Source organism: Prionailurus viverrinus, chromosome A3 (genome assembly GCF_022837055.1).
Source record: "Prionailurus viverrinus isolate Anna chromosome A3, UM_Priviv_1.0, whole genome shotgun sequence".
Classification (NCBI taxonomy): domain Eukaryota; kingdom Metazoa; phylum Chordata; class Mammalia; order Carnivora; family Felidae; genus Prionailurus; species Prionailurus viverrinus.
In genome coordinates, this window is record NC_062563.1 from 49,784,607 (window position 1) to 49,807,879 (window position 23,273).

Genomic DNA, 23,273 nt, shown 5'->3' on the forward strand with positions numbered 1-23,273 from the left:
ATGAGTGTCCGCTGAACAATTCATTCAACATTTCTGAAAAATTTTCTAATAAAATGTTGTGGTAAGAAGTCAAGTGAAGAACTTCATTTAATAACCATCCTTTGACCCTGGACTTGTGGTTCTCTGACACAAAGTGTTGTGTGAATCCAGCCAGCCCTAGGGTTGGATCAATACCAGAGGCACTGGAAGGGTACATATCTCAGCAGATTCCCCTGCAAGAGGAAAAGATCACTAATGATCAAACAAAAGTGAGGGAGAGAAGTGGTAGAACCAACCCTAGATTCTCCCATATGAGGGGGGTTGGATCAAGATGGACCAAATTAGAGTCCTGGAATTACAATCTGGAAATTTCATACAAGAGCTGTAGAAACTAATGGTAGAAGAAAAGCCAGTGAGATATGTTATCCATGGTTCCATGTCAGCATAGAGCCAATGCATGACACCTGAGAATTACAGATGCCTGAGGGAAGATACACCCGGGGCACTTAATTAATGCAGAAATAAATGGGTTGCCAGTCGCAGAAGGGGGATTGAAACAGAGATGCCATCTCCATTTAAGTCAGCAATCATTCTGTGAAAAATGAGGAGAGTAAACACTGGAGGCAAATCAGGGCCATGAGGCAGGTATGTCTAGTGGGCAGTCGGCCCGAGAACCATGTGGAGACATAGCTGAGTAGGAGGGTCTATCCTTAGGAGCTTTTAAAATGTTCATTCCCAGCTCCACACCCAGATCCACAGAATGGGGATGCACTGAGGAGCAAATAGGCTGCATTTCTACCAAGTTTGCAGGGCTACTCTGATAAGCAGCCACCATGAAAACCAAGAATCACCCTGAAAGCTACCTATGCTGGAAGCAGGTGCTCTTGGGGCCCCACCCACATCCCAGTGCCTCAGTGCTGACAGAGGGACACCACAAGCACCAACTCTGCCCCGGCTACTCTCTTACCATTCCCAGGACAGCCCTCAGCCCATGACCCTATAGCTTCCTCACCCTCCAGGGCACTAGCTCTGAGACCCCCAGATGCCCAGTGAGAACCTGCTTATTAGCCCACCCTGTATGCTGTGTCCCTACCTCACTCTTCCACCCACATCTCTTATTGTGGAAATAAACAAAGACTACCCAAATTAGAACAATAAAATGCTACATTTTCAAAACTTGTAATAGCAGGGGAGGTGAGCTACCATCTCCTGCATGTGGCAGAGTCTGGAGTGCCGGCTGGGGAGTGGGAGAGCTCTATGATGGGAAAAGGGGAAGGCTTCAAGTTTGCCTGGGGGCACTGCAGGCAGGCAATCAGATGTAGCACATCCTATGTGACTGGTTAGGGAAGCATATTCCTTTTTTCTCTGGTTGATGCTAAGTTGGATACAGGGACAAAAATTAGGGAAGCTGGCAGTTATTGACCAAGTCTGACCGTTGGTCCAATTGCTACAGAGGTTGTGGTCTGGCTTCCTGGGTTGGTGCTGCAAGTTGTGGGTCAGATTCTATTGTCACTTATGGTCTGGCCGCTGTCTGTTATGTGTATGTGTCTCTCCCTGGAATCGCCTCCCTGATATGCTGGGTACACTCCAACCTTTGTCTTAGGTCTTTTGCAGGGGACTTAGCACAAGACCTTCCCCAAGAGATAAGGATGAAATTTAAGTGGCTTACGAGACAGTGGAGCCAGGGGACATGCCCCCAGAGGCCTACCAACTCTTTGCCACCTTGCAGGCCACAAAGGTGCCCATCCAGTGTGGGGGTAGCCCTAAGCTTGGCAGCCATGAAAGGGGGTCTTCCTCTTCCTGACACACCCTGTGGCTAATGCAGTAATGGTCCCAGAGATGCCCATGCCCTGACCCCGAGACACATTAATATGGCACTTTACAGGACAAAAGGGACTTTGCAGATGTGATTAAGGACATTGGGGTGGAGGGATTCCCTGGTTACCCAGGTGATCCCTCAGTGTAATCACATGAATCCTTAAAGAGCAGAGAACCTGGTTTTGGACAGAAAAATGTGAAGAGGGGAGACCGGTCAGTGAGATGCCTTCCCTCAGCTGTCAGCAGTCCCCATGTCCCTGGGGTTGCACTAGGCTCTGGACACCAAGGAATCCTGCCCTGTGCCTTTACCTCCTCATCCTCTCTGGCCCCCACCTCTTGCAGGGATTGCCCAGAGTCCCAACTCCAAAACCCCTGAGAAGAGGCAACCCTTTCATACCCTTAGATCTGAAAGCCCAATTCAAGGGGGTGTAGCTCATGGAGGCATGTCAGCAGGGCAGGTAGGGGGACAATTAGGGTGAACACACAGTCAATCTACACATGGTCCTTGGCTCTCCTGTGCCAGGTGACAAGTCACACTGCTGTCACTCTTCTGCAGAGTGAGGCTTACATAGCCTTGCTGATGACTATAAAACAAATCTCACTGTTAACACCACTTGTTCCCCTCAAGCACACCTTTCTAGTGTCAGGCAGCTCCAAGAATGACCCAAACATCCAGGACCACATGACAAGGGCTGGACTGGCCTCCACTGTCCCCAGCAGTAGCCATATGGAAGCAGCATGGCTATCCTAACAAGGAGCTCCCCACACCTGCATGCCATGTCCTTAGTTGAGCTCTTCCTTCAGCTCTTGCCCCTCTCCTGTCCAAGGACACTCCTATCTAATCACCAGAACCCAACTTAAATATCCATTCTGTGGATACAGTGCATCCCACCTGTTATGGATGAGTTCCCTGGGGAGCAAATGAGATAGATGGTGCTGGAGGAGCAGGAGCCTGGTGGGGAGTGAGGGCAGTTGGAACTCAGGAGCGGCAGTGGGCATGCAGACATACCCTGCCATGAGCCAACGGGGTTCAGGCTGCCCCTAGGAAAGGGGTGACCCTGACACAGGCGGCTCTCTTCAGCCAATGATGACCTTCCCAGCAGCTGGGGAAGTGAGCACCCTGGTTCTGCCTGAGAGCCCAGCGCTGCCCTGTTCCCACCAAGCAGCTCAGACAGAGTGAGCAGCTCCACCCTCCGCTCTTGCTGGGCAGCACTGGCTATCTGAGTGACACCTGTTCTCCCCTCCAGATGAGCTCCTTGGGACCAAGCCTGGGCCTCAGACACCCTCAGGATAGGCACAGATAGTTCTGCTGACAGAGCTCTGGTCTCCAGACATCACCTAGATCTGACTGAAGGGGTGCAGCCTTCTTGAAAACGCTCACAACTAATGTCATGAATCATTGACATAGTGACACAGCCAGGTGGAGAGTCTAGTCCCCACACAGGTATTAGGACTTCTGAGGATACTTACCTAAAAAACACAAGGGTGAGAGGAGCAAAGGAAACACATCCTGCCATGTCAGTACCTGTTCTTGCTCTGGTGACCAAGCAAGAACTCTGAAGCTGGCCAGTATGGTCAGCTGATCAGGCTGACCCACCAAGGCTCTAAACTCTGAAGCCCCAAGCTGATAGCTTCCCCATTCCACACAGGAGAATCATGTGTAGAGAGTTAGCAACTCTGTCCTACAAAGTTCACCAGGCTACAGAAAGTAGAGTTTGCCAGATTTGGTAAGTAAAATACAGATGCCCAGTTAAATTTGAATTTCAGATAGTGAATAATTTTTAGTTCAAGTATGTCCCATGCAATATGTAGGATATGCTTATACCAATAATTCATCTGTTGTTTCTCTGAAATTCAAATTTAGCTTGGCCGTGTATTTTAACTGGCAACCTTAGGTAACAGGATGTCAGAAGCCATGCCATGCCTCTAAGTCGACTATACGTAGATGCCACAGAACTGGCAACAAGGAAGACAGGTTGTGTCCAGCCTCTGAGAATCAACTCCACGTCAGTCTGCTGAAAACTGACTAGGCTTGTGGCACCTGAATTCAGTTCCACCCTTTGATCTGGACTTCCATCACCACTAGAAAGGCCTCAGTTCTCCTGGTAAACAGCATTGCCAGCTTTGGCACACTCCCTGGTTTGCTGGCCACTGAAAAGCACATACCCTTGATCTGACCCAGCCACAAACCTGCTTCCTATCCAGGTTAAAATAAAAGCTGGGCCCTTTTATTCTAAGAAAAAAGAAAACAACTTGAAAATCCAATTTGAATGGACTACACAGAAAGGGATTTTATGGGAAGTCATACTTGGAAAATCTAGCAGTATGTGAGCCTCAGGATGGGTTTGATTCAGGGGTTATCATGCTTGAATCTCTACAGTTCTCCCCTCTTATGGCTTTCTCTTCAGTCTGGCCTGCCCTTATATACCAAGACAGTTCCCAGCAGCTCTAGGAACTACATACTGTTTTATTCATCCAAGGGAAGAAGAGAGAAAGAAAGAGAGGGAGCAGGATAGAGGAATGGGAGATAGCTTTTCTTTCCTCAACTATGGGAAATAGGTCCTTCACTGGACTCTGACCGGGCCACCTCAGTCACCTGTCCACCTGAAAAAACCAAGTTGATGTGGACCAATCAGAACCCATTCCATGAGCTGGGGTGGTGTCAACCTCTCCTGAACACTTTGGCTACAAGGCCAGCATGCCTACTGCCCCACTGCCCTGCCCTGTCCATGCCCAGCATAATGGCAACAGGTGGCATCTTCACTGGATGGGTTAAGTCAGAGAGGGTCCCTTTCGGAGAGGTTTAGACCTGAGTTCTTTCTGGACCCACTTGAAGCAGATAACTTTCCAAAGACGCCCACATCCGTGTATCCCCTCCCACATGCTTTTCTTAAGATGTGACAGTGACACTGTCTCACTGAGAGGTGGGGTCTGCTTTGTTTCCTATCCTCTGAATCTAAATGGGTCTGTGGCTACAGCAGAAGGAACACTATGCTCATTTCTTGGATCACAGCGCCAGCATGTGGATAAAATTCTCCTCACACAAATGTGTAAACTACATTCTCTGTGAACAGAGAAATACAAGGACAAAAAAGGGTCTTGTAACCTCACCATTCAGATAACCACCACTGACTTTAAAAAAGAAAGTACAAGCAGAACATAAAGGTATCAGAAGGCCATCAGGTAATCCTCTCAAGAACAACTGGTTCTTGTTTCTTCCATACCTGGTTTAGGTACACAAAAATCATTCACACAACACATGAGACTCCTGAGGCCACTCACTCCCTGCTCTGCAAGGCTTTGTGATGTTTTGGCCAACAGTCCTTCTGGATGGTGTATCAGCACCACCTGCCCTTTTGCATCTGTCCCAGTGCACTTGGGCTACCATCAGAGGCCCCCATTGCCAAACTGGCATCTGCAGGCTAACCAGAGCTCAGGAGTCATACCCCATCCATCCCAGATGGGCCAGTGCCAATGAGGCTGGCACAGACACCCCAGGCCAGGCACTAGGCCAAGCAGGGAAGAGGTAGAGGACAGCAGCAAGGACCCAGAAGCCAGAGCCACACTGCCAGGGCCAGGCCCCTGCTCTGCAGGACATCTTGCAACTTCTTACCCTCTCTTGCCTCAGTCTCCTGCCTCTATAGTAATGGTGCAAGGATCAAGTGAGGAAGTAGTCATAATGTGCTGAGAAATTACCTAGCAAGTACCTAGAGGGAGCTGTCAATCTGCTCCCTCTTACTGTCATCATTTCTATTACTAACTAATTGAGCCCTGGGGCCTGGGTGTGGCTGAGACAGGCAGCATGAAGCAGGGAAGCTCAGGATTTGGAAATAGCAGGATGGTTCAGATGTCCCTTTGGCTTCTCAGCTGTGTGGCTAGGTGGTTGGGGACAGGACAGTGTTAGAACTGATTGGTTCAGGTCAACTGAGCCCCAGTGGGCACAAATGCCAAGTTGGGTCCAAGATGGATCCTCAGCCATGAAGCCAGTCAGGCTTCATCCAGCGTCTCAGAGCTCCATTCTGGAGTCAGGTCTGTCCTCCCAGGATCCTGGCTTGCATCATGGAGACTCCCCTGCCCCCTCACTGCTCACCCCCAGGCCTCTGCATCCCCCTCACCTTCAGCCTCTCCTCCATGAGACTGGGCCTCCTAGACTCCCAGCCCCTGCAGTGAGGGCCATGGACTGACAGAGGATGTTGGGTACAAGAACAGAAGGTCACCTTTCCTGAGATTAAATGCACATGCTCAGGTCACAGAGCACAAAACTCCAAGCCCAGAATCAACCCAAACTGGTCTTCTGACCCTACACTCATTCTCTCCTCTATAGAAACAACAGATATGCAAAGGAACATCAAATGTCAGATCTTGAAAGTATCCCAAAGGGGCCTGCCAGGCTCTTCCCTTCTGGACAAGGCTGTGGCCTTCAACTGTCTTCTAGGATGCCAGGACTCCAGAACATTCCCAGAACTCAGTGTAATATCGCTGTGTTGCTGAGCAGGTGAATCTGCAAGCAGCCTCCTCTGCTGGAAAGAGCATTGTGGAAAGTCCTGCTAAGCTTAAAAATAAAACAGTCACTTATTTTAACAGCAAAAATGGGTTTATCCAGGAATAGCAGAGAACTGCAACTTGGGACAGGCACGCTCCTGCAAAACCATAGTCAAGTCCAGCAAAGCAGAGGAACATTATTTAATGGAGAAGAAGGAGGAAATTGGAAGTGGTTATTTGAAACCAATGTGTATTGTATAGAAGCAAGAATTCAGGGTGATGACGGTTTCTCATTAGCAGAGTTGCAGAAGTAGTAGATTTCTTGCAGGAGATGCAATGTACATCTTTTCCCTATTAGGATCTGCGATTGATGATTTTTTCCTGTTGGGGACTCTTCTGTTGGGGTCTGTAATTGACAACTCTTCCTGTAATTGGTGTTTAGTGGTAGGGCTCCCCCTTCTAGCCTCTCCACCCCACTTTAGTGAGGTTTCCTTTATTGATCTTCACAGTCCAGACCTCAGGCTGAGCTTCAGAGCTAGGATCAAGCCCAGCCCTAGAATAAGCAAGCTGTGTGACCCTAGGCAAGTGACTTCCCTCCCTGAAGCTCAGTTTTCTCATTTGCAAAGTGGGAACACTGATACCCATCTTAAAGAGTTATGATAACAATTAACTGAGCCAATTTGCTATTGTGCATCCAGGAGGTGATCAACAAACATCAGCTCTTCTGATTATTTCCATCCAGTCAACACACCAACCCTAGGTAGCCTCAGACCTTTTCTGCCTCCACCTGGCACCCCTGCCCTCCATAGCTCCAGATCAGCTGACCTCCCAGAGACTAGGGAGAAGGCCACTGGTCTGGAAGCTATGGACAAACAAACCTTTACCATGTTTTTCAACGGATGAAGCTTTTACAACCTTGCAAGTGCCCAACACACATTGTTCCGTTTACCCTCCCATGGATTCTGTGAGGTGCATGTTTCATTGCCATTTGTCTTCAGGTGAGTCAACAGGCCTTGGGGGGCTGCCTTCACACTTGCTAAGATTGGACCCTCACAAACCACAAAGAGCCCAGCTTTTGCCCTTTGTGCACATGAGACTCTCAAGGCTCAGAGAGCCTGAAGTCATTTTTTAGGACATTCTCCCTCTCTTGCTGGCTTTAAGGAAGCCAGTGGCCATGTTGGGAAGGCCCACATGGCTAGGAACTGAGGATGGCCAACAAGCACATGAGCTTGAAAGGGGATCCTTCTCCAGTTGCGCCCTTAAATGGGACTCAGTCCCAGTCAACACCTGAATTGTAGCCTGGTGAAGCCCTGAAGCAGAGAACCCAGCTAAGCTATGCCAGATCCTGACCCGCAATTACTGAGACAATAAACATGTGTTTCAATCTGCTAAGTTTGTAGTTGTTTGCTATGCAGTAATAGGTAATGAATCCAATAACTAGAGCCATGCCATTGGATTTTTCTTGCAAACTTGCAAAGGGAGGGACAGTGGAGGAAACAAGCCAAGCACCCTGAGAGCAGGGCTGCCCGGAAGTTCACACCGTCTGTGCCAAGATGCACCCTCTGCAGTAAAATTCAATGTGTTTGAATTGCCTTGAGGCTGCCAATTGTGTCCATGGGCACAGACACCAATGCCATGACACCCACCTCTCCTGCAGCCCAGCCCCCTGCTGAGGATGAATACCAAACCTGGCACATATGATCAGGGCACAGAGCCTGGCAAGGAGACACCACCTTGGAGCCCTTGTGTCATGGCCACTGACAGCCAGAGGGTGAGTGTTCACGACTGACACAGCAGACCCAGCAGAAAGTGGGGGCCCTTATTGAATGCCACCATCTACCATCTACACTCTGTGCCAAATGAGCTTTGCTAATAACAGTCCTCCTGATAAATCTGGGTAGCCAGGGACCCAGGAGGCCCCAAGAGTTGATATGGCTTGTCTGATCTCCTACTTGAAAGTCAGTATGACCCAGTAGGAGCCATCTGAGGAAGGCTCAGGCATCTTCTTCCTCCTTGTAGGGCAGTCCTAAAGTCTGGGGGGTTGTACGAACCACCCCAAAGCTAAGACCATACAATGTGCGCTAGCCCAGGCCTGAGCATTTATACTGAGGAAGTCCCCAAACCCTCACCACAACCATCAGGGGGAAACTGAGGCACAGAGAGGCTGTTCCTCACCTAAGGTCCCCAGCTGTTAAGAGGCAGAGCTGAATTCAAACAAATTCAGGCTGTGTGGCTGCAAAACTCCCACTCTAACTGCTGGACTGGGAATGTAAAGGGAAACCTCTTGGGTCAGATTCTGTTCTTCCTTCTTCTTTGCCAGTGTGGAGCCAAAGTTGGGAAGTAATCATACACTTAACCAGCAAACACTGCTGTCTGCCCATTTCCAGGTGCAGCAATAACCCAAAGGGAGCAGGTTTCCTGGTGATGTTCATTCTCTGAAACTGCAGTCTGCACCCCATTTTCCTGCCCACTTCCTAGGGGGAGATGCCCACTGACACCAACAGGAGGGTGGTCTCCTGCAAGGGGCCACTCAGAACGCTGGAATCCTGGGCCTAAGAAGTGTCTTCTTTGGAAAAGGAAACTCAGATCATTCTGCTTCTGAAAATCCCTATTATTTTTTTAGTTTATTTGAGAGAGAGAGAGAGAGAGAGAACTGGGGGAGGGGCAGAGAGAGAGAGAGGGAGAGAGAGAGAATCTCAAACTGGCTCCGCACTGTCAGTACAGAGCCTTGGGGCTCCAACTCAGGAACGGTGAGATATGACCTGAGCCAAACAGGGTCCGTGGCTTAACCAACGCAGCCACCCAGGCCCCCCCGTTATCTTTTTAATGCGTTCTCTTCCATGTATGTTCTGAAGGTAGAAAAATCACGAAGGTTTTGTTCACAGCTTCTCATTTCTCTTCCTCCTCCCCTTGCAAATAATCGGTTTGGAAACTTTTGTAAAGGAAGCGGTTGACTTGGTAGCCCAAAGATGTGGAGGTGAGGAGCTTCTAGTCAAAATGATTCAGCAAGAAACCATCACCGCCCTGCGCCGCCCCAGCCGGAGGCAGGCAGCCCCCACCCCGGCCTGGGGGCGGTTTGCAGGGCGGGGCCCCCCCTACTCTCTAGCACTGGGCACCGACTCCCCAGTGCGCACCGCTCTTCACGCAGGCAGCCATGCGGCGAGCCCGGGAGCTGCTCGCCTTCTGCTGCCTGGTCTTGAGCACCACCGGGCGCCCTTCGCGAGGTAAGGACAGGGTCTCCCCTGGGCCACTTCGTGTCAGGGCTCCAGGGCTCTGGTCGTCCCCGTGGCGAGGTCCCGAAATTGCCCGACGGCGGCTGGGTGCGCCATGAGCTTCCAGCCAGGTTGCCCAAGTCATGTTGCTGAGCCCCAGGGAACTGCCTGGGGCGGGCGGGGGGAGGGGGCGGGCAGGGAAGCGTCCTTTGTTTTCCGCCCCTCCAGAGACCGGGGGCCTGAGAACCGTCCGCCCGAGGGACGCTTTCCTGTGGCTCCTCCACGGGGACCTAGCCCCGGAATGTCCAATGGTTAGTTCCTGCTGCTGTCCTTCGACTTGGCTCCCGGGAGCCTGAATATCAAATACTTCCTGCCGGTCCAGCGCTGGGGGAGAAGGGGAGGGAGGGAGTCGCTGCTGTGCTCCTGGCAGCTGAGGCAGGAGACTGGGTGACTTGCCCAAGCTACACAGCCAGTGAGCACCTGTCCTCACTAGAGCACGGAGAAGCAGGCGATGCCCTCCCATCACTGGAATCATAGGCCAGGGTCACTGGTGGGGACTTAGAGGGCCCCCACTCCACCTCCTTTAACTTATATGGTGGAGGCCTCACATGCCCTCATGGTGACACTGCCTCTGACCTCTGGATTGTCTCAGGTGGGTGCTGCATTTGGGGACATCAGGGACAGGACACCCTGCTTCCTCTCTCTCCCCAACCCTCCTTCTTAGCTCTCATGGTTAGGAGACCCCCCTTCTCTCCGGGATGCCACTGTCTTCCTGTGCCCCCTACTTAGTGCCCATCCCAGGAGGGGACATCAGGGGAAGAAACTGGATGTTCAGCACATTCCTTCTCAAAACCTTAGTGAAGGGTCTGCTGGAGAGATGTGGAGCCTGCCGTCTTAACTATACTGGGATTTCATTATTCACACTCATTGTCAATTGTTTTGCCACATTCCTCTGCTTGCCTCTGTTTCCTCACTGAACAAAGCAGGGACAGGAACAGGATTGAGTGGGAAATCCAGAGACAGGTGGCACTGGCCAACTACTAGTGGCCTCTTGCTGGCAGGTGCTCCCTCTGCTGCTGCTTACTGCTGGACCAAACCCTCTCCAATCCATGCCCACACCAGAGCCGCCTGTCCCCTTGGGAGGTAGGGGAGATGGGCTCTACCACAGCAGCAGCCCTCTGCTGTGAGACCTACTCTCTGTCACTGAGCAGCATCTGGAAAGTCCAGAGCCCACACTCACATGCAGAGAGCCTTGGGGCACCATAGACTCCCCAAACCTACTAGCTGTGGAACCTGCAGCCTAGCCTCCCTAAGCCTCAGTGTCACCATCCATGAGATGGGTAAATAACTGCATCACCTTGGAGAGTCCTGACTGTGGGGGCCCATGGAAAGCACTCTCACTGGGTCTGGGGTGCTTGGGAGCCACCCACCCACATCCCTGCTCTGAGTCTCTGCCATGTCTCTGCCATGCTGATAGCTTCCCCCACCCCCACCCCTCTGATGTAATCCCTTATGGTGCTTCCTTCATTTGACAGATGAAGGCCCAGCAAGAACCACAGAAAGAGGGGCTTGGAGGCCCCTCTGTCTGGTGGATGGACAGAGACAGGAACTCAGCCCAGCCCCAACTCTGCCTCCATGGCTCTGACAGCCTTTCCCTTCCCTCCTCTGAGAACAGATTCCAGAGCCTTCCCATGGGGGACTAGAGTATGACAGGGCCCCTGATGATGGTGCCATTTGGGCATATGACTTCCCCACACACAGACACTAAACTGCACTGACAGAAATGCAGAGCCCCATGGCAGCTTCCCTCTCTGATCCCTTCAGGACTTGGGAAATTGCTGCATCATTGTCCTTAGCCCATCTGTTATCTCTCTGGGAGGCTCCACTGGGCTGCCATGTCATACTCTGCCTCCCTCCCCTGCCCCTAGCCAAACTTGCAGTGGCCCATCTTCCCATTTACAGGGCTACCAGAGCAGAGGCCCCAGAGACCAGCAGCCACCACTCCTTCCACCTGTAAGATGACATGAGTTCTTGTTACCAGTAGCAAGGGCTAGGTACATCTGCCACACCCAGAGACCACCAGCAGCAAGGTTCACACTCCCCTGCATCCTGGGAAGGGGCCCTGAGAACTGCTATAGGCTGCATCTGGGCCCATGGGGGTCACCTGTTTACCCTCAGAGACCCCTGCTGTAGCCATATTGCATATTTGATATTTGATAATCATTACACTATTGCATGTCATTTGTCCATAAAGCTTCATGTGTACTGGCTCCTGTCTTCTCATCACTGCTCTGTGAGGCCAGTGCCATTAACATCCCTATTTTACAGAGAAGGATACAGAGGCTCAGAGAGGGGTAGGCAACTTGCCCAAGGCTTCACAGCCTGAGAGGCATAGCTGGGATTCAAATTCTGAGCATGCGCCAGTGGGTTAAATCAAGGACTAACCTTATGTAGCCTCAAAAGGATGGGCCTATCCTTAACTGAGAGCCCCCTGAACACAGCTGGGTGGGTGCAGCCCCATGGAATTCATGGCAATGACCCAGACTTACTGAATTTTTGTGTCTTACAAGAAGAGCACACGGATATGGGGCTCAGGGTGACATCTCCAGGTAGGGGCAGTACCCTACCCCAGTGGACCCCAGTACCCATGAGCCTAACATTCACCACCCACCACCCAAGTTCTTAAGCATAGCCTTCCAGACTGTAAGCTCTAGGAGCAGGAACCTATAGGGCCCCCTCCCCAGGGGTCTCAACACCTGACCCACAACAAGGGCTCAGAGATGCTGTTGGGGAAAGCCCAGCGTGGATGTGTCCAAGCAGCTGCACAGAGGAAACCACCCCAGGTGACAGGGGAAGAGGCATCTGCAGGGACTGTCAGCATTTGGCTCTTGGGCACCCTGGTTCCCTTCTCAGGGATAGTTTCACAAGCTGGGGTTCCCTCCACCTCCAGTAGAACACTCCTGAAAGAGAAAGGTTATGGGGAACCCCAGCCTCCCCAGAGCACCCCCTTTTCCTTCCACTTGCAGGAACTAGCCCCCCTCATAACTGGGACCCCCAAAGTAGCAATCAGGGTGGGGCAGGGCAGGCCGGAGGGGACCACAGCTCTCTCCAAAGGGTCTAGTCTTCCAAACAGCTTCAGTACTTGGACACATGGCCAGCATCCTGGGTTCTACTGCCTTCCTACAGGACATGTGTCCAACACATCTTAGTTTTTCAGAAAAGTAAATTAAGGAACATCTACCAAAAGCATTTGCTACTGGATTATTTTACCAGCTGTTCTTGGTGAGGAAGTCTTTGCCCCACATCTCTTACAGACATTGCTTGTAAGTTTGGTGGTAATTCCAAGGCAGATTATTCCTCTTTACTCTGTGTAGGAACAGTCAACTGTTGCAGCAGGTAACATCCTGGCAGTGTCCCCAAGCTCTGGCATCATCTGTCCAATTGTGGATTTAATTTAAATTCTTAGGTGTTCTGGGGCCTGTACGTGCAGTACTCCCCTTAGAGAGGAGGTGCTCAGAGAGCACCTTGGGGTGGCCTGCAGAGCCTGGCACACAAACAGGGGTCAGTGTCATACCTCTGAAGGAAAGGGTGTGGAGGCAGATGGAGAACAGGACAGGATGTTGGGAGTAGGAATCATTTGGGATTTATATGGAAAGTTACATTTTTAAGCAAGGAATAGCAGAACATTTCCTTGAAGCTCTGCCTCCCATTCTGATCAGAGGGAGAGGAGACCTTTAGACTCCTCTGGGTGTTGAACAATGAGGAGGGGTGGTTTATGGAAGACGACAGGGGGAGATCCCCTGGGGCAGGCCCCAAGCAGCTGCGGAGACTGTGGGATCCCCGGCTGCCCCCTAGCTGATTCCTACCCACAGGTTCTGCTGCAGTGCCCACTGTCCTGGGCCTGCTGAGTGCACGGCCCCTGGGAGGAGGCTACAGCAGCCTCAGATAAGCAGCCCTCTAACTTTAGCATCTTGCATCTGCACCCCGAGTGCTCAGTCCCGGGTGCTGTTACAACTGCACATGCTGGGGGCAGACCTCAGTCCCCCACTCAGCCCAGCACAGCCTGCTGTCTCCCTCATCTGCCCCCACGTCCCCCTGTGCCCTGGTGTCTTGCCTAGTCTCTTGAGTCATTTTCTTCAAGATCAGCTACAGTTATTCCTCTCCTGAGAGCAGGAAGGGTCCCTGGGCATCCTGCTCCCGGGGCTGCTCTGGCAGAGCCTGCATGCCCTCCTTTCATACTTGTCCACCCTGGCCAGGCCCCACAAGGGACATCTGCCCACCTTCATCTTTGCTGTTCCCCCAGGCTTTGTGCCCTTCTGGGTGTGCCCCCCACTCACTCCCCAGCTGGCATCAGAACCATTCAGGCTGTGATGCAGAATCTGGGACTGCACTCCCTAGGGAAGGCCCACCTGCCTGGGCAGGGGCAGCACAGTGCAGCTCCATGCAGAATTTCTCATTTCTCCTCACAAAACTGCTCCTCTGCCCATTGCTCTTTCTATTGTCACCCAGGCCATCACCATGCCCCCCGTCTGAATCCTGGATCAACCTTTGCTTGCTGCCCCCGCCCCCCGGCCTCCAGCTGCCCTGTCAGTCCTGTCTTAGCACAGCCTTGTCCTCTTCACCTGGGTCACCTCCACAGTTTTTTCAGTGGCCTCCCATCTGCCAGCCTCCACCCCCTCCCCCCAGGGCTCTCTTCTTGCCCAGTGTCAGCTTCCTGGGAGCCTCCCGGCCTGCGCACCTCCCCTTCCAACCTCCCCTCCAGGACTGTGGGCTCCCCAGGCTCTGAGTCATTTGGCGTTACCTGTAGTGTAGCACCTACAAGAAATACTTCTTGGATGAGAAAAAAAAAAATGTTTGGTCTTTATAATTATTTGAAGCTGATTTAAACCCACTCTGCACTCCTCTGGGGCCTTAGTCTCTCCTGAGTGGAATGGGGACACATGCTGCCCTTGGTTCTGACAAGAAAAGAACAGTCCTGGCTCTCCTGCTCCCCAGACTTCAGCTGCACAGCACACACCCAGATGCCCCATCCCTGACGACAGCCCAGGGCCCCCTTCGTGTGGGAGGGGCTCACCCCTGGCCCAGGCCACCCAGGCTGCCCTGTCATCTCTTGCTCAGAACCCACGTGGTGGCTCCTGTTCTTCTCTGAAGGACCACTGCCTCTTTGGGACATTGATTCTCCATGAAAAGCCTTTCCCTGTTGATTTCTCTTGAAGGATCCTAAAAATAGATTTGACTTTTCAACTTTTTTTTTTTAATTAAAAACTGTTCAGACAACTGTGCTGATGAAGTTTTACTGACTTGAAGCCTACATTTTAGGAAATGTGGTTAAATAAAAATAAACCAACTTCAGTGTTTTCCCTAAACTTTTTGTAACATTACCGAAATTGCTCAGGAACCAACATCACATGTTTGAACAGGACACTTATCTGAGGTTAGGCCGCACCTATTTTCACTTCATTTTTTAATCCTGTTAAATTCAAGAAAAATTAAATTTAATACGTTTTATTTAAAAAACCATTAGCAGTGGTTACCTTTGAGATCATGAGTGACTTCTAATTTTGTTCTTATATTCTTCTGTATTTTTTGAATGTCCCACCAAAAATACATAAGCTTATAATCCGAAAAAGCAATAAATGTAATTTATACAAAGCAAAAAATAGAAGTCATATTGATCCATAGCAAGGGGGGGTGGTGGTCCTCTAATCTCTGAGAGCAGGAATAACATTAGAGCTTCAATCCTTGTGCCAATGTGGTTTCATTCTTTCTCTGCCATCTAGACTACACTGATGAGCAGAAATGAAGCTATCAAAATGGTTTTTTGTTTAAACTAAAGATCATGCTACACTTCCTGTGGTCAACAGGCACAGGTGCTAGAGGAGCAGGCCCTGGGCCCAGCCCCTCCCTCCTCACGTTAGCATGTTTGTGTGCAGGGGCCAGGAGGCCCCACCAGTAACACCACCTGAGTCACAACCACGTGGGAAGCTGGGGAAATGCAGGTTCCAGGGCCTGACCCAGCCCAACCAGCTGAGCTGCTGGTGCTCAAGGATCACAAGTAGTTTTCCTTGTTTCCATCTTCAGAGACTTTAACCAAAGACTGTCCTGCGAGGACTGAATTCCTGCAAGAGAATCCCAGTGTTGTAAGGGACAAAGCTATGAGGGAAACTGAGGCCAGCAGATGGCCATAACCCTGTGTTGGTAAGGGCACCAGCAGTATGCTGTTTTCACAGGGGACAGAGGGCCAGGTCCTTGGGGCTGCTAAAGCTTTGGGAGCCTTGCAGAGGTATCATGGGCTTAGTCTTGATGTTTCGCCTTTGGCCCAAGGAACCAGCTGGGGAAGATCCATCTGCCAGGCAGGGCCCTGCTTGGTCAAGCAGTGCTGGCCCTCCCCAGACAGCAGGAAGCCCAGGGCCACAGAACACACAGACCTGTACCTTCCCATGCCAGTCCTCCTTCCATTGTACTACTCACACAGGGGAGGGGAGAGCAACCAGCCAGTGCCCACCTCCCATCCCACCTGTCCTGGTTCTCACATTTGGCAGGGGTCTCATGTACACAAGGAGGTGTACAGCATACAAGGCACTATGTGCACAAGGGGGTCTTGTGCCATAGCAGGGGCACAGCACACAAGGCACCATCCTGCTCAGCACTTCCTAGGCCCAGCCAGCCCACTGGCCCTATCTAACTCCTACCCCCACTCCCATACAAGGTAACAGGCATTTCCCTCAGCCCCCTTCTGTCAGTCCCCATGGGTGGGGGACTCCTTGTCCCCAGTGGAACATCCCAATGCAGCTTCCATTCTAGAAGCTCCCAGAGCTTCTATTAAAGCTCTGTTGAACTTACACTGCCACTTCCTCCCCTCAAGTTGAGATTTCTTGACAACCCAGGGAACCAGCAAGTATCTTGACTCCCTGAAGGCCTGCATGCCTTGTCACCATTATCTTCCTCAACCCAAATACACTTGAGTGTCTCTGACCTGAGCCAGACTTTGTGTCTCAGGAGGGGATGGGGTGGGCTGGGGTGGGCTGGGGACAGGTCAGGACTAATCTCTCCACCTTACATATGCTCAGCCCGGAAGCTTGGTTAGTGCTGCTGCTACCCACACATCCTGAGTCTCCACTTCCTGCTGTTTCGGCACCTCTGCCTGGTGCTAAACTCAGGCCTCCCCCGACTGAACATAGCCGCCTGCACCACAGGTGCTCCCCAAGGTCACAGTAGAGGGAAGCAAAGTCTCAGAGCAGCTCAGGACACCATGTCCCTATCTGTACCCACAGCCACAACCACGTATAGCTACTGAGCACCTGAAATGTGGCCATGCTACTGAGGAGCTGATTGTCACAATCTGTTTAATTTAGTTAATGAAATAAAACCACTCAGCTCAGGATCATCTCTGGCATGCTAATATTTCAGGGAACTCTGGGAGAAAGTCTTAGTAAAGCAGTTTACGAATGTAAAATCCTCTTCCCATTCTCCCTCCCACCAGTTTATTTAGACTTTTCCCTCCAAACTTTTGACTTTTTATTTAAAAAAAATTTTTTATTATAATTTTTTTACATTTATTTATTTTTGAGAGACAGAGAGACAGAGCACTAGTCGGGGAGGGATAGAGAGAGAGGGAGACACAAAATCCGAAGCAGGCTCCAGGCTCTGAGCTGTCTGTCAGCACAGAGCCCAACGCGGGGCTCGAACTCACAAACCATGAGATCATGACCTGAGCCAAAGTTGGACGCTTAACTGACTGAGCCACCCAGGTGCCCCTGACTTTTTATTTTAATACACCAGTTGTCCACTGTAGAAAAATTGACAAATGCTGTAGAAAAACTGACAAACAGAGAAACCTAAATTCACCATAAGATGAGCCACCAACCAGAAAAGGCCACCATTGGCTTGTTGTGATACAGAACCTGTGGGGCTTTTTTTTTTTAAGTTTATTTATTTATTTGGACAGAGCATGAGTGGGTAAGGGGCAGAGATAGAGGGGGACAGAGAATCTAAAGCAGGCTCTACACTGTCAGCACAGAGCCAGATGTAGGACTTGAACTCACAAAACTGTGAAATCATGACCTGAACCAAAATCAAGAATCAGATGCTCAACCAACTGAGCCACCCGGGCACCCAATATGTTCGTGTTTTCTAGTTTGTAACCCGAATTGGCACACACCCATGCCTCGGCTCTCAGCCCTTCTCTACATGCCCTCCTTGCTTCAGCCATGCTGGGGTCCTGGGCCCTCAGACTCCTCTGCCCTCCTGGCCCACAGCTTGCCCCCGGGCTCTCTGTACAGATTTGTGCAGATGGCACAGCCTGATCCTGCATCTCCTGTGGACAGACCCCTGCACAGCTCCTGCCTTGCTTCACCTGCCTGCTTCTCTAGTGTTTGTCTTGCCTGTTTATTTACGGAATGTGAGCTCCAGTGAACATAGATTCTGCACCCCCTGAGCCTGTGGGATGAGAAGGGCTCCAGAAGGGCCAGTGAGTGAGCTGGACAAATAAATAAAGTCGGGTCCTTCTTCAGAGTGTGGCCTGGCTCTGCTTCTGTGGGAGCTGAAAGCAGAGGATGTGGAGAGCAGGGAAGGGGTGTGGGGGTCCCTAGTTCTGCCAGGCTCTGTCAAGCACTGAGGGACCCAGCTGCTGGGGGAGAAGCCCCTCATGTTGTTTACCCCATCTTTTATCCAAATATGGGCCTCTGGAATAGGAAGAGCATGGAAGGATGAAAGCAAGCCAGCCATCCCTCCCTCCACCATACACCAGCTCTGCAGTGGAGCTGGGTGGGAACGTCGCCCAGGCCTGACCCCCATCCTCAGACTTGTATCCAGAACAGCACAGAAGGAGGCAGAACGTGAGGGGTACTGGGTGCTATGCTGCTGCCGGGAGCTGGGGCCCCTGGGGAGGCCAACCCAGAGCCTGGAAGCTGGGCAGATTCTGACAAGAGTCACTGAGGCAGGGTACAGTAGGAGTGTAACCACAAATGAGAAAGTAGGACAGGCCTTTGGGCACTTCCCCATGGTCCACTTCTTGGGGACAAGCTGAGGAGCTGGGGCCAGATGGTGGTGGCCTCAAAGGCCAACTGGGGTGATTCTTCTAACCCCTGGGGCTGCATCCTGCCCAAAGGCTCTGCCACCTGGAGACATGTTTCGGTTTTCTTTAGTGCATTAGGAACCTGGGTTCTGAAGGAGGCTGTACGGGCAGGCACAGAGACAGGACTATATTTTATTCATCACCAGACCACTCACTGCTCCTGGTCCTCAGCTCTGAGTAGGGAGCAACCATGGGGACGCATGATAAATGCCCTGTGGGGTGTGGGGTGGCTGGTTGAGGGGGTAGGTAGATGGCTGGAGGCCACACTGGGAGCAGACAGGAGAACCAAGGTATGAGGTGCAACACTGGCCTGAGGACCCTGCTAACAGTAATGTTCTTGTCTAGTTCTGTGCTTCTCTCTTTCAGATTTTTGTGCCCAGACCCTTAACTCAGATGTGAAGCCAGGATTTCCTAAAACAATAAACCCCAATGACTCAGCAGTCCTCAAAGCGGCCAGACACAGCGTTGAAAGGTTCAACAACTGCACAAATGACATCTTCTTGTTCAAGGAGTCCCACATCAGCAGAGCCCTGGTCCAGGTGAGGGTCTGGGTCTCACCAGCAGCCCGTCAAGGACATCCCTAAGAGGCCAGGCTGCAGTGACTCCTGTCTTACCAGGGGCTGGCCCACCTAGTACCCATCCATCAAGAACACAGACCCAGGCAGGCGAGGAGGCTGAGAGCAGCAGCCACACAAACAGCCATGAGCAGCCAAAGCCAGAGTCACCCAGGGCACAGCCAAAAGGCCCTGAGCCACCTCTTACGAAAGCATGCTTCTGGGTGGAGGCATCAGGTTGTGGCCCACAGCACATCTGGAGCTAAACCAAAGAGGGCAGGGGCGGAACGGGGCAACTGGCACTGGGCGTGCTGAAGGCTGCTGGGTGGGAGTGGGGGGTGGTGGTAGTGGGAAGAAGTGGAAAGCCACCCCACAGGAACCAAAGCGAGGAAAGCATTGTCCCTGCAGAGTGCACACACTTGCACCACCCATCAGAGCCCCTGCCCTGTCTCGCCCCCGCAGCAGCCCCATAGAACATCTTGCCATTCTCCATTTGGGCCATGTTCTTTCACTCACAGAGCTTTGCCCAAACCACTGCCCCTTACCCACACACAAACCCCAAGGAAAGGTGGTGAGGTGGTCCTACTCTAACAGTTTTTACACATACTAATAATGGTACCCCTGTGTGACAAGATTATTGGAAATTCTTATCATCTTTATACGTTTTGAAAATTGTAAACTTCTTTATTTTTGAGAGAAAGCATAAGTGGGGTAGGGGTAGAGAAACAGAGGGACAGAGAATACCAAGCAGGCTCCAGGCTGACAGCAGAGTGCTTGATGTGGGGCTTTAATTCACAAACCATGAGATCGTGACCTGAACCCAAGTTGGATACTCAACTGACTGAGCCACCCAGGTGCCCCAAAACTGCAAACTTGTTAAAGAGCAGCATATTTTTATGATCAGAAAGTGTGTTGTAGAAAGGCAGTGTGGTGTACAGTGGGCTTTGAAAAGCTGTCCCATGGAAATAGCCAAAGTGTTCGCTCTGCAGGGACTCCCCTCAAGGGGCTGTGGGATCTTCTCAAGCCTGGCTCTCACCTCCTGCAGGAACACCATAAGCTCGTGGTGCTCCTGCTGGTGCTCGAGGGCCTACAGGAGCTGGTGGATGGGAGGTTATCCCTTGGTGACATTGGGGACTTTATTTCACCTGGTTCTTAGTGGGGCTGAGGCTTTATTGAGAGACCACAAACAAGGAGATGATCCAGGTTGCTGCCACATGCAAGTGGAGATCTATTTTGAAACTGGGAAAAAATTAACCACTGCTAGCATGCAGGGCAGGGACTAACCAGCAGGTCAGCACAGGCTGCAGGTGAGTGTTGGGCGTGGAGGGGGCATCACTTCGCCTTCACGGGCACAGGGCCCATCCCTGCTGATGGAGAGTTCTGGGCAGGAAGGAAATGTCTTGGACACAGAGCCGCAGTCTCACCTGGGGACCAAGAACTGGTGCCATGAGCAGGACCAACATGAATGGGTAAGAAGGGAGGGTTCTGGGGTCTAGGCGGCAGTGTCCCTCCCAGAGCTCTCTGGTGAGTCCCAGATAGGCCTGCACACCCTCAGCCCCTTTCCAGGGGTCACGTCCAGGCTTCTCTCCTCCCTGTCTCCATGCCTCCTGCTGGTGTGGCCAAGTAACACAGATGTGGCCTGTTTCCCCCTTAGATTGTGAAGGGTCTGAAGTACATGCTGGACATGGAGATTGGCAGAACTTCTTGCAAGAAGACCCAACACCCTAGTCTAGACAACTGTGACTTCCAGACCAACCACACCTTACAACGGGTAATCAAAGGGGTCTCGCCTCCTTACACGCACTCACTGCTGTCCCAGCTCCTACCCACTCCCCAGGACTTTGGGAAACACCCCCTTCATCACCTCTCTGCCTGCAAAGTTCCAAATCTCACTCACAGACCCAGGAGAACACAGAGATGAGACTCCCAAGAGAGCACCTCAACCTGCCCACCCCACACTTCCTCCTCCCTGAGGGACACACCTCCAGGAAATAAACACCACGAACTTGGGGACAGGGGTAGTTACAGCAAAAAGAGTTTTCAAACAGTTCAGAAATTATAGACACACATATACATGCAGGGAGAGAGCAAAGGTGGCAAAATTCAATTTGCAAATGAAAGAAGTATATATTCTTGAATCACTCTTTCAACTTCTTTGTAGATGTGAAATTCTTCAAAACAACTTGGGGCAAGGGAGAGCTTAATAAGGAAAATGCACACACACACAGGTATGTGTGCACATGCATAGCCCACAGGGAGCAGCACCAGAACTTAACCTCTGTGGAGCATGTCGGGAGGGCGGCCTCTGCCCCAGGAAGATTCTCAGGAGGATTCTTCTTTGTTTCAGACTTTCAGTTGCTACTCTGAAGTTTGGGTCATCCCCTGGCTCCAGAGGTTCGAGGTGCCCGTCCTCCACTGTCAGTGACTTCCACCTCACAGCAAGACTGCACCTGTGCTGTTTACTGTGCTCAGTCACAGCCCTGTCCTGGCTGTCACAGACCCTTGGACCTTCTATAGGAGCTCAGCAGTGAGCAGAAGTGCCCACAGGTTCACTGCAAAGTAGCCAGAGTGGAAGAAAAAGATACTACCCCTGGCTAGATTATTTCACATTTTTTTCTAAACTTCATTTTACTAATGCTGTGTCCCAGACAGATTTGGGGTCTGGACACACACAGGAGCGAGTCCTCTGGTGGGAATTTTTCAGGTTCTGGACCCCTGAGCAAGCCCAATTACCCTGTGGTCCCACGCTCACCAATGAAAAGCCCAGAGATCCATCCTTCTGACTGAATAACTGTTACAGCACTGGGCAGAGGACCCAAGTCTGCTATTAAGCATCTTTGGCCTTTCATGGATGAATAAAGTCATGAATAAATAGGAATAAAGAACTGACCATCTCAAAGCATCTTTAAAGGGACAGTTAGGAAGGTGAGGTGTTGTGAGGGGTGCCCCTCACTTAGTGGTCTAATGAGTATAAGTGACTTCCATAAAGCCCCTTGGAGGCTTTTCCAGCCACTCACTGCTAGCTAAAATATACTGAAGACCAAAGCAGCCAAAACAGGCCAGCATATATCTACATCATGAACTGGCAGGACAGAAAGCACCCGACTTTGGAGGGCACTTACCCTCCAGCTGGGTATTCTTCTGACAGGGAGCCATACACCCAAGTTCTCTCCACTGCCTCTGAGGCTCAGCATGCACACAGCAGCACCTGGGCAGGTGGGGTGAGGCAGAGTGCTGGGACCACTGCCCACAGCACTTCAAAAGAAGGGAGTCGAGGTTAGGGATGGAGGTGTTGTGTTGAGGAGTTGGGAGAAGGAGGGGACCACTATGAGGTGGGAGGCACTAGCGTCCTCGTAAAAGACAGGGATTGAGCTGGCATTAGAAAGTGCAAGGCTGGGCCACAGAGACACCCAGGAGCTTGTAGACAGAGGCTTCACTCAGAGAAGACAGCCCCCCCAGCCACCTTGTGTAACCCTGGGTTCAAATGCAGAGCCCCTCATGTTGGACTTCTTCCTCTCCAGGTCTCTTCAAACTACAGGCAAAGTACACTGTTGCCTTTAAAAAAAATACAACTTGATAATTCATAGGAAACAGAAAATCTACATTAAATATGTATGACAACTTAGTACACAGTTATAAACTCGATCAGTGTGAACATCATAATGAATTATCCTTTGGCTTCCTTCAGTGAGGACAGAACTACTTTAATAATCCAAATCCTCATTCATTTTTGCTGGCTCGCCGCCTTCTGGTCATTTAATTCAGGGACAGTAATGGCAACTATGCCACAAGACATTTAATTTATTCGATGACTCTGAAGGCCATCCTTTCATAAAGATAAATGAGTTCACCTGGCCCTGTTGATCCCATACATACATTAACAAGGTGGCAGGAACACCACCTTGGACACAGACAAGGGGACAAGAAGACACAGCAAATGAAGGGATGACCCCCTGCTAGCTCCCAGTCAGTCCTCATTTACATTTAAATACGGATCAGAGCACAGAAGGCCAGGCCTCTCCCGAAAATTATTACTAACCCTCCAGTCCCACTGGCCAACGTGGTATCACCTGGCCTCAAGGTCAAAGACGAGAATGCACACATGTCTGGGGTAGAGCAGCCTCACAGTACCACTGCTCCAAGCTGAGCTGC

The 23,273-nt window shown here is 51.2% G+C and overlaps 1 protein-coding gene across 6 annotated transcripts; it reads left to right on the plus strand.

The window, feature by feature from the left end:
- The first annotated feature begins 9,368 nt into the window (after positions 1–9,368).
- On the plus strand, positions 9,369–22,545 carry CST7 (cystatin F). Of its 6 annotated transcripts, XR_007150799.1 has the most exons (6): positions 9,402–9,503; positions 18,913–19,106; positions 20,477–20,590; positions 20,776–20,892; positions 21,283–21,349; positions 21,469–22,545. XR_007150799.1 is itself a non-coding variant. In XM_047852170.1 (5 exons), exons 1-5 carry the CDS (start codon positions 9,434–9,436, stop codon positions 21,544–21,546), a joined length of 552 nt encoding a protein of 183 aa, XP_047708126.1. In that variant the 5' UTR covers positions 9,369–9,433; the 3' UTR covers positions 21,547–22,545. The 6 variants fall into 6 exon arrangements, 5 of the variants coding, with proteins under 5 accessions (XP_047708126.1, XP_047708129.1, XP_047708125.1 ...); XM_047852170.1 differs by lacking the exon at positions 21,283–21,349 and having other exon boundaries at positions 9,369–9,503; positions 18,934–19,106; XM_047852169.1 differs by lacking the exon at positions 21,283–21,349.
- The last annotated feature ends 728 nt before the right edge of the window (positions 22,546–23,273 follow it).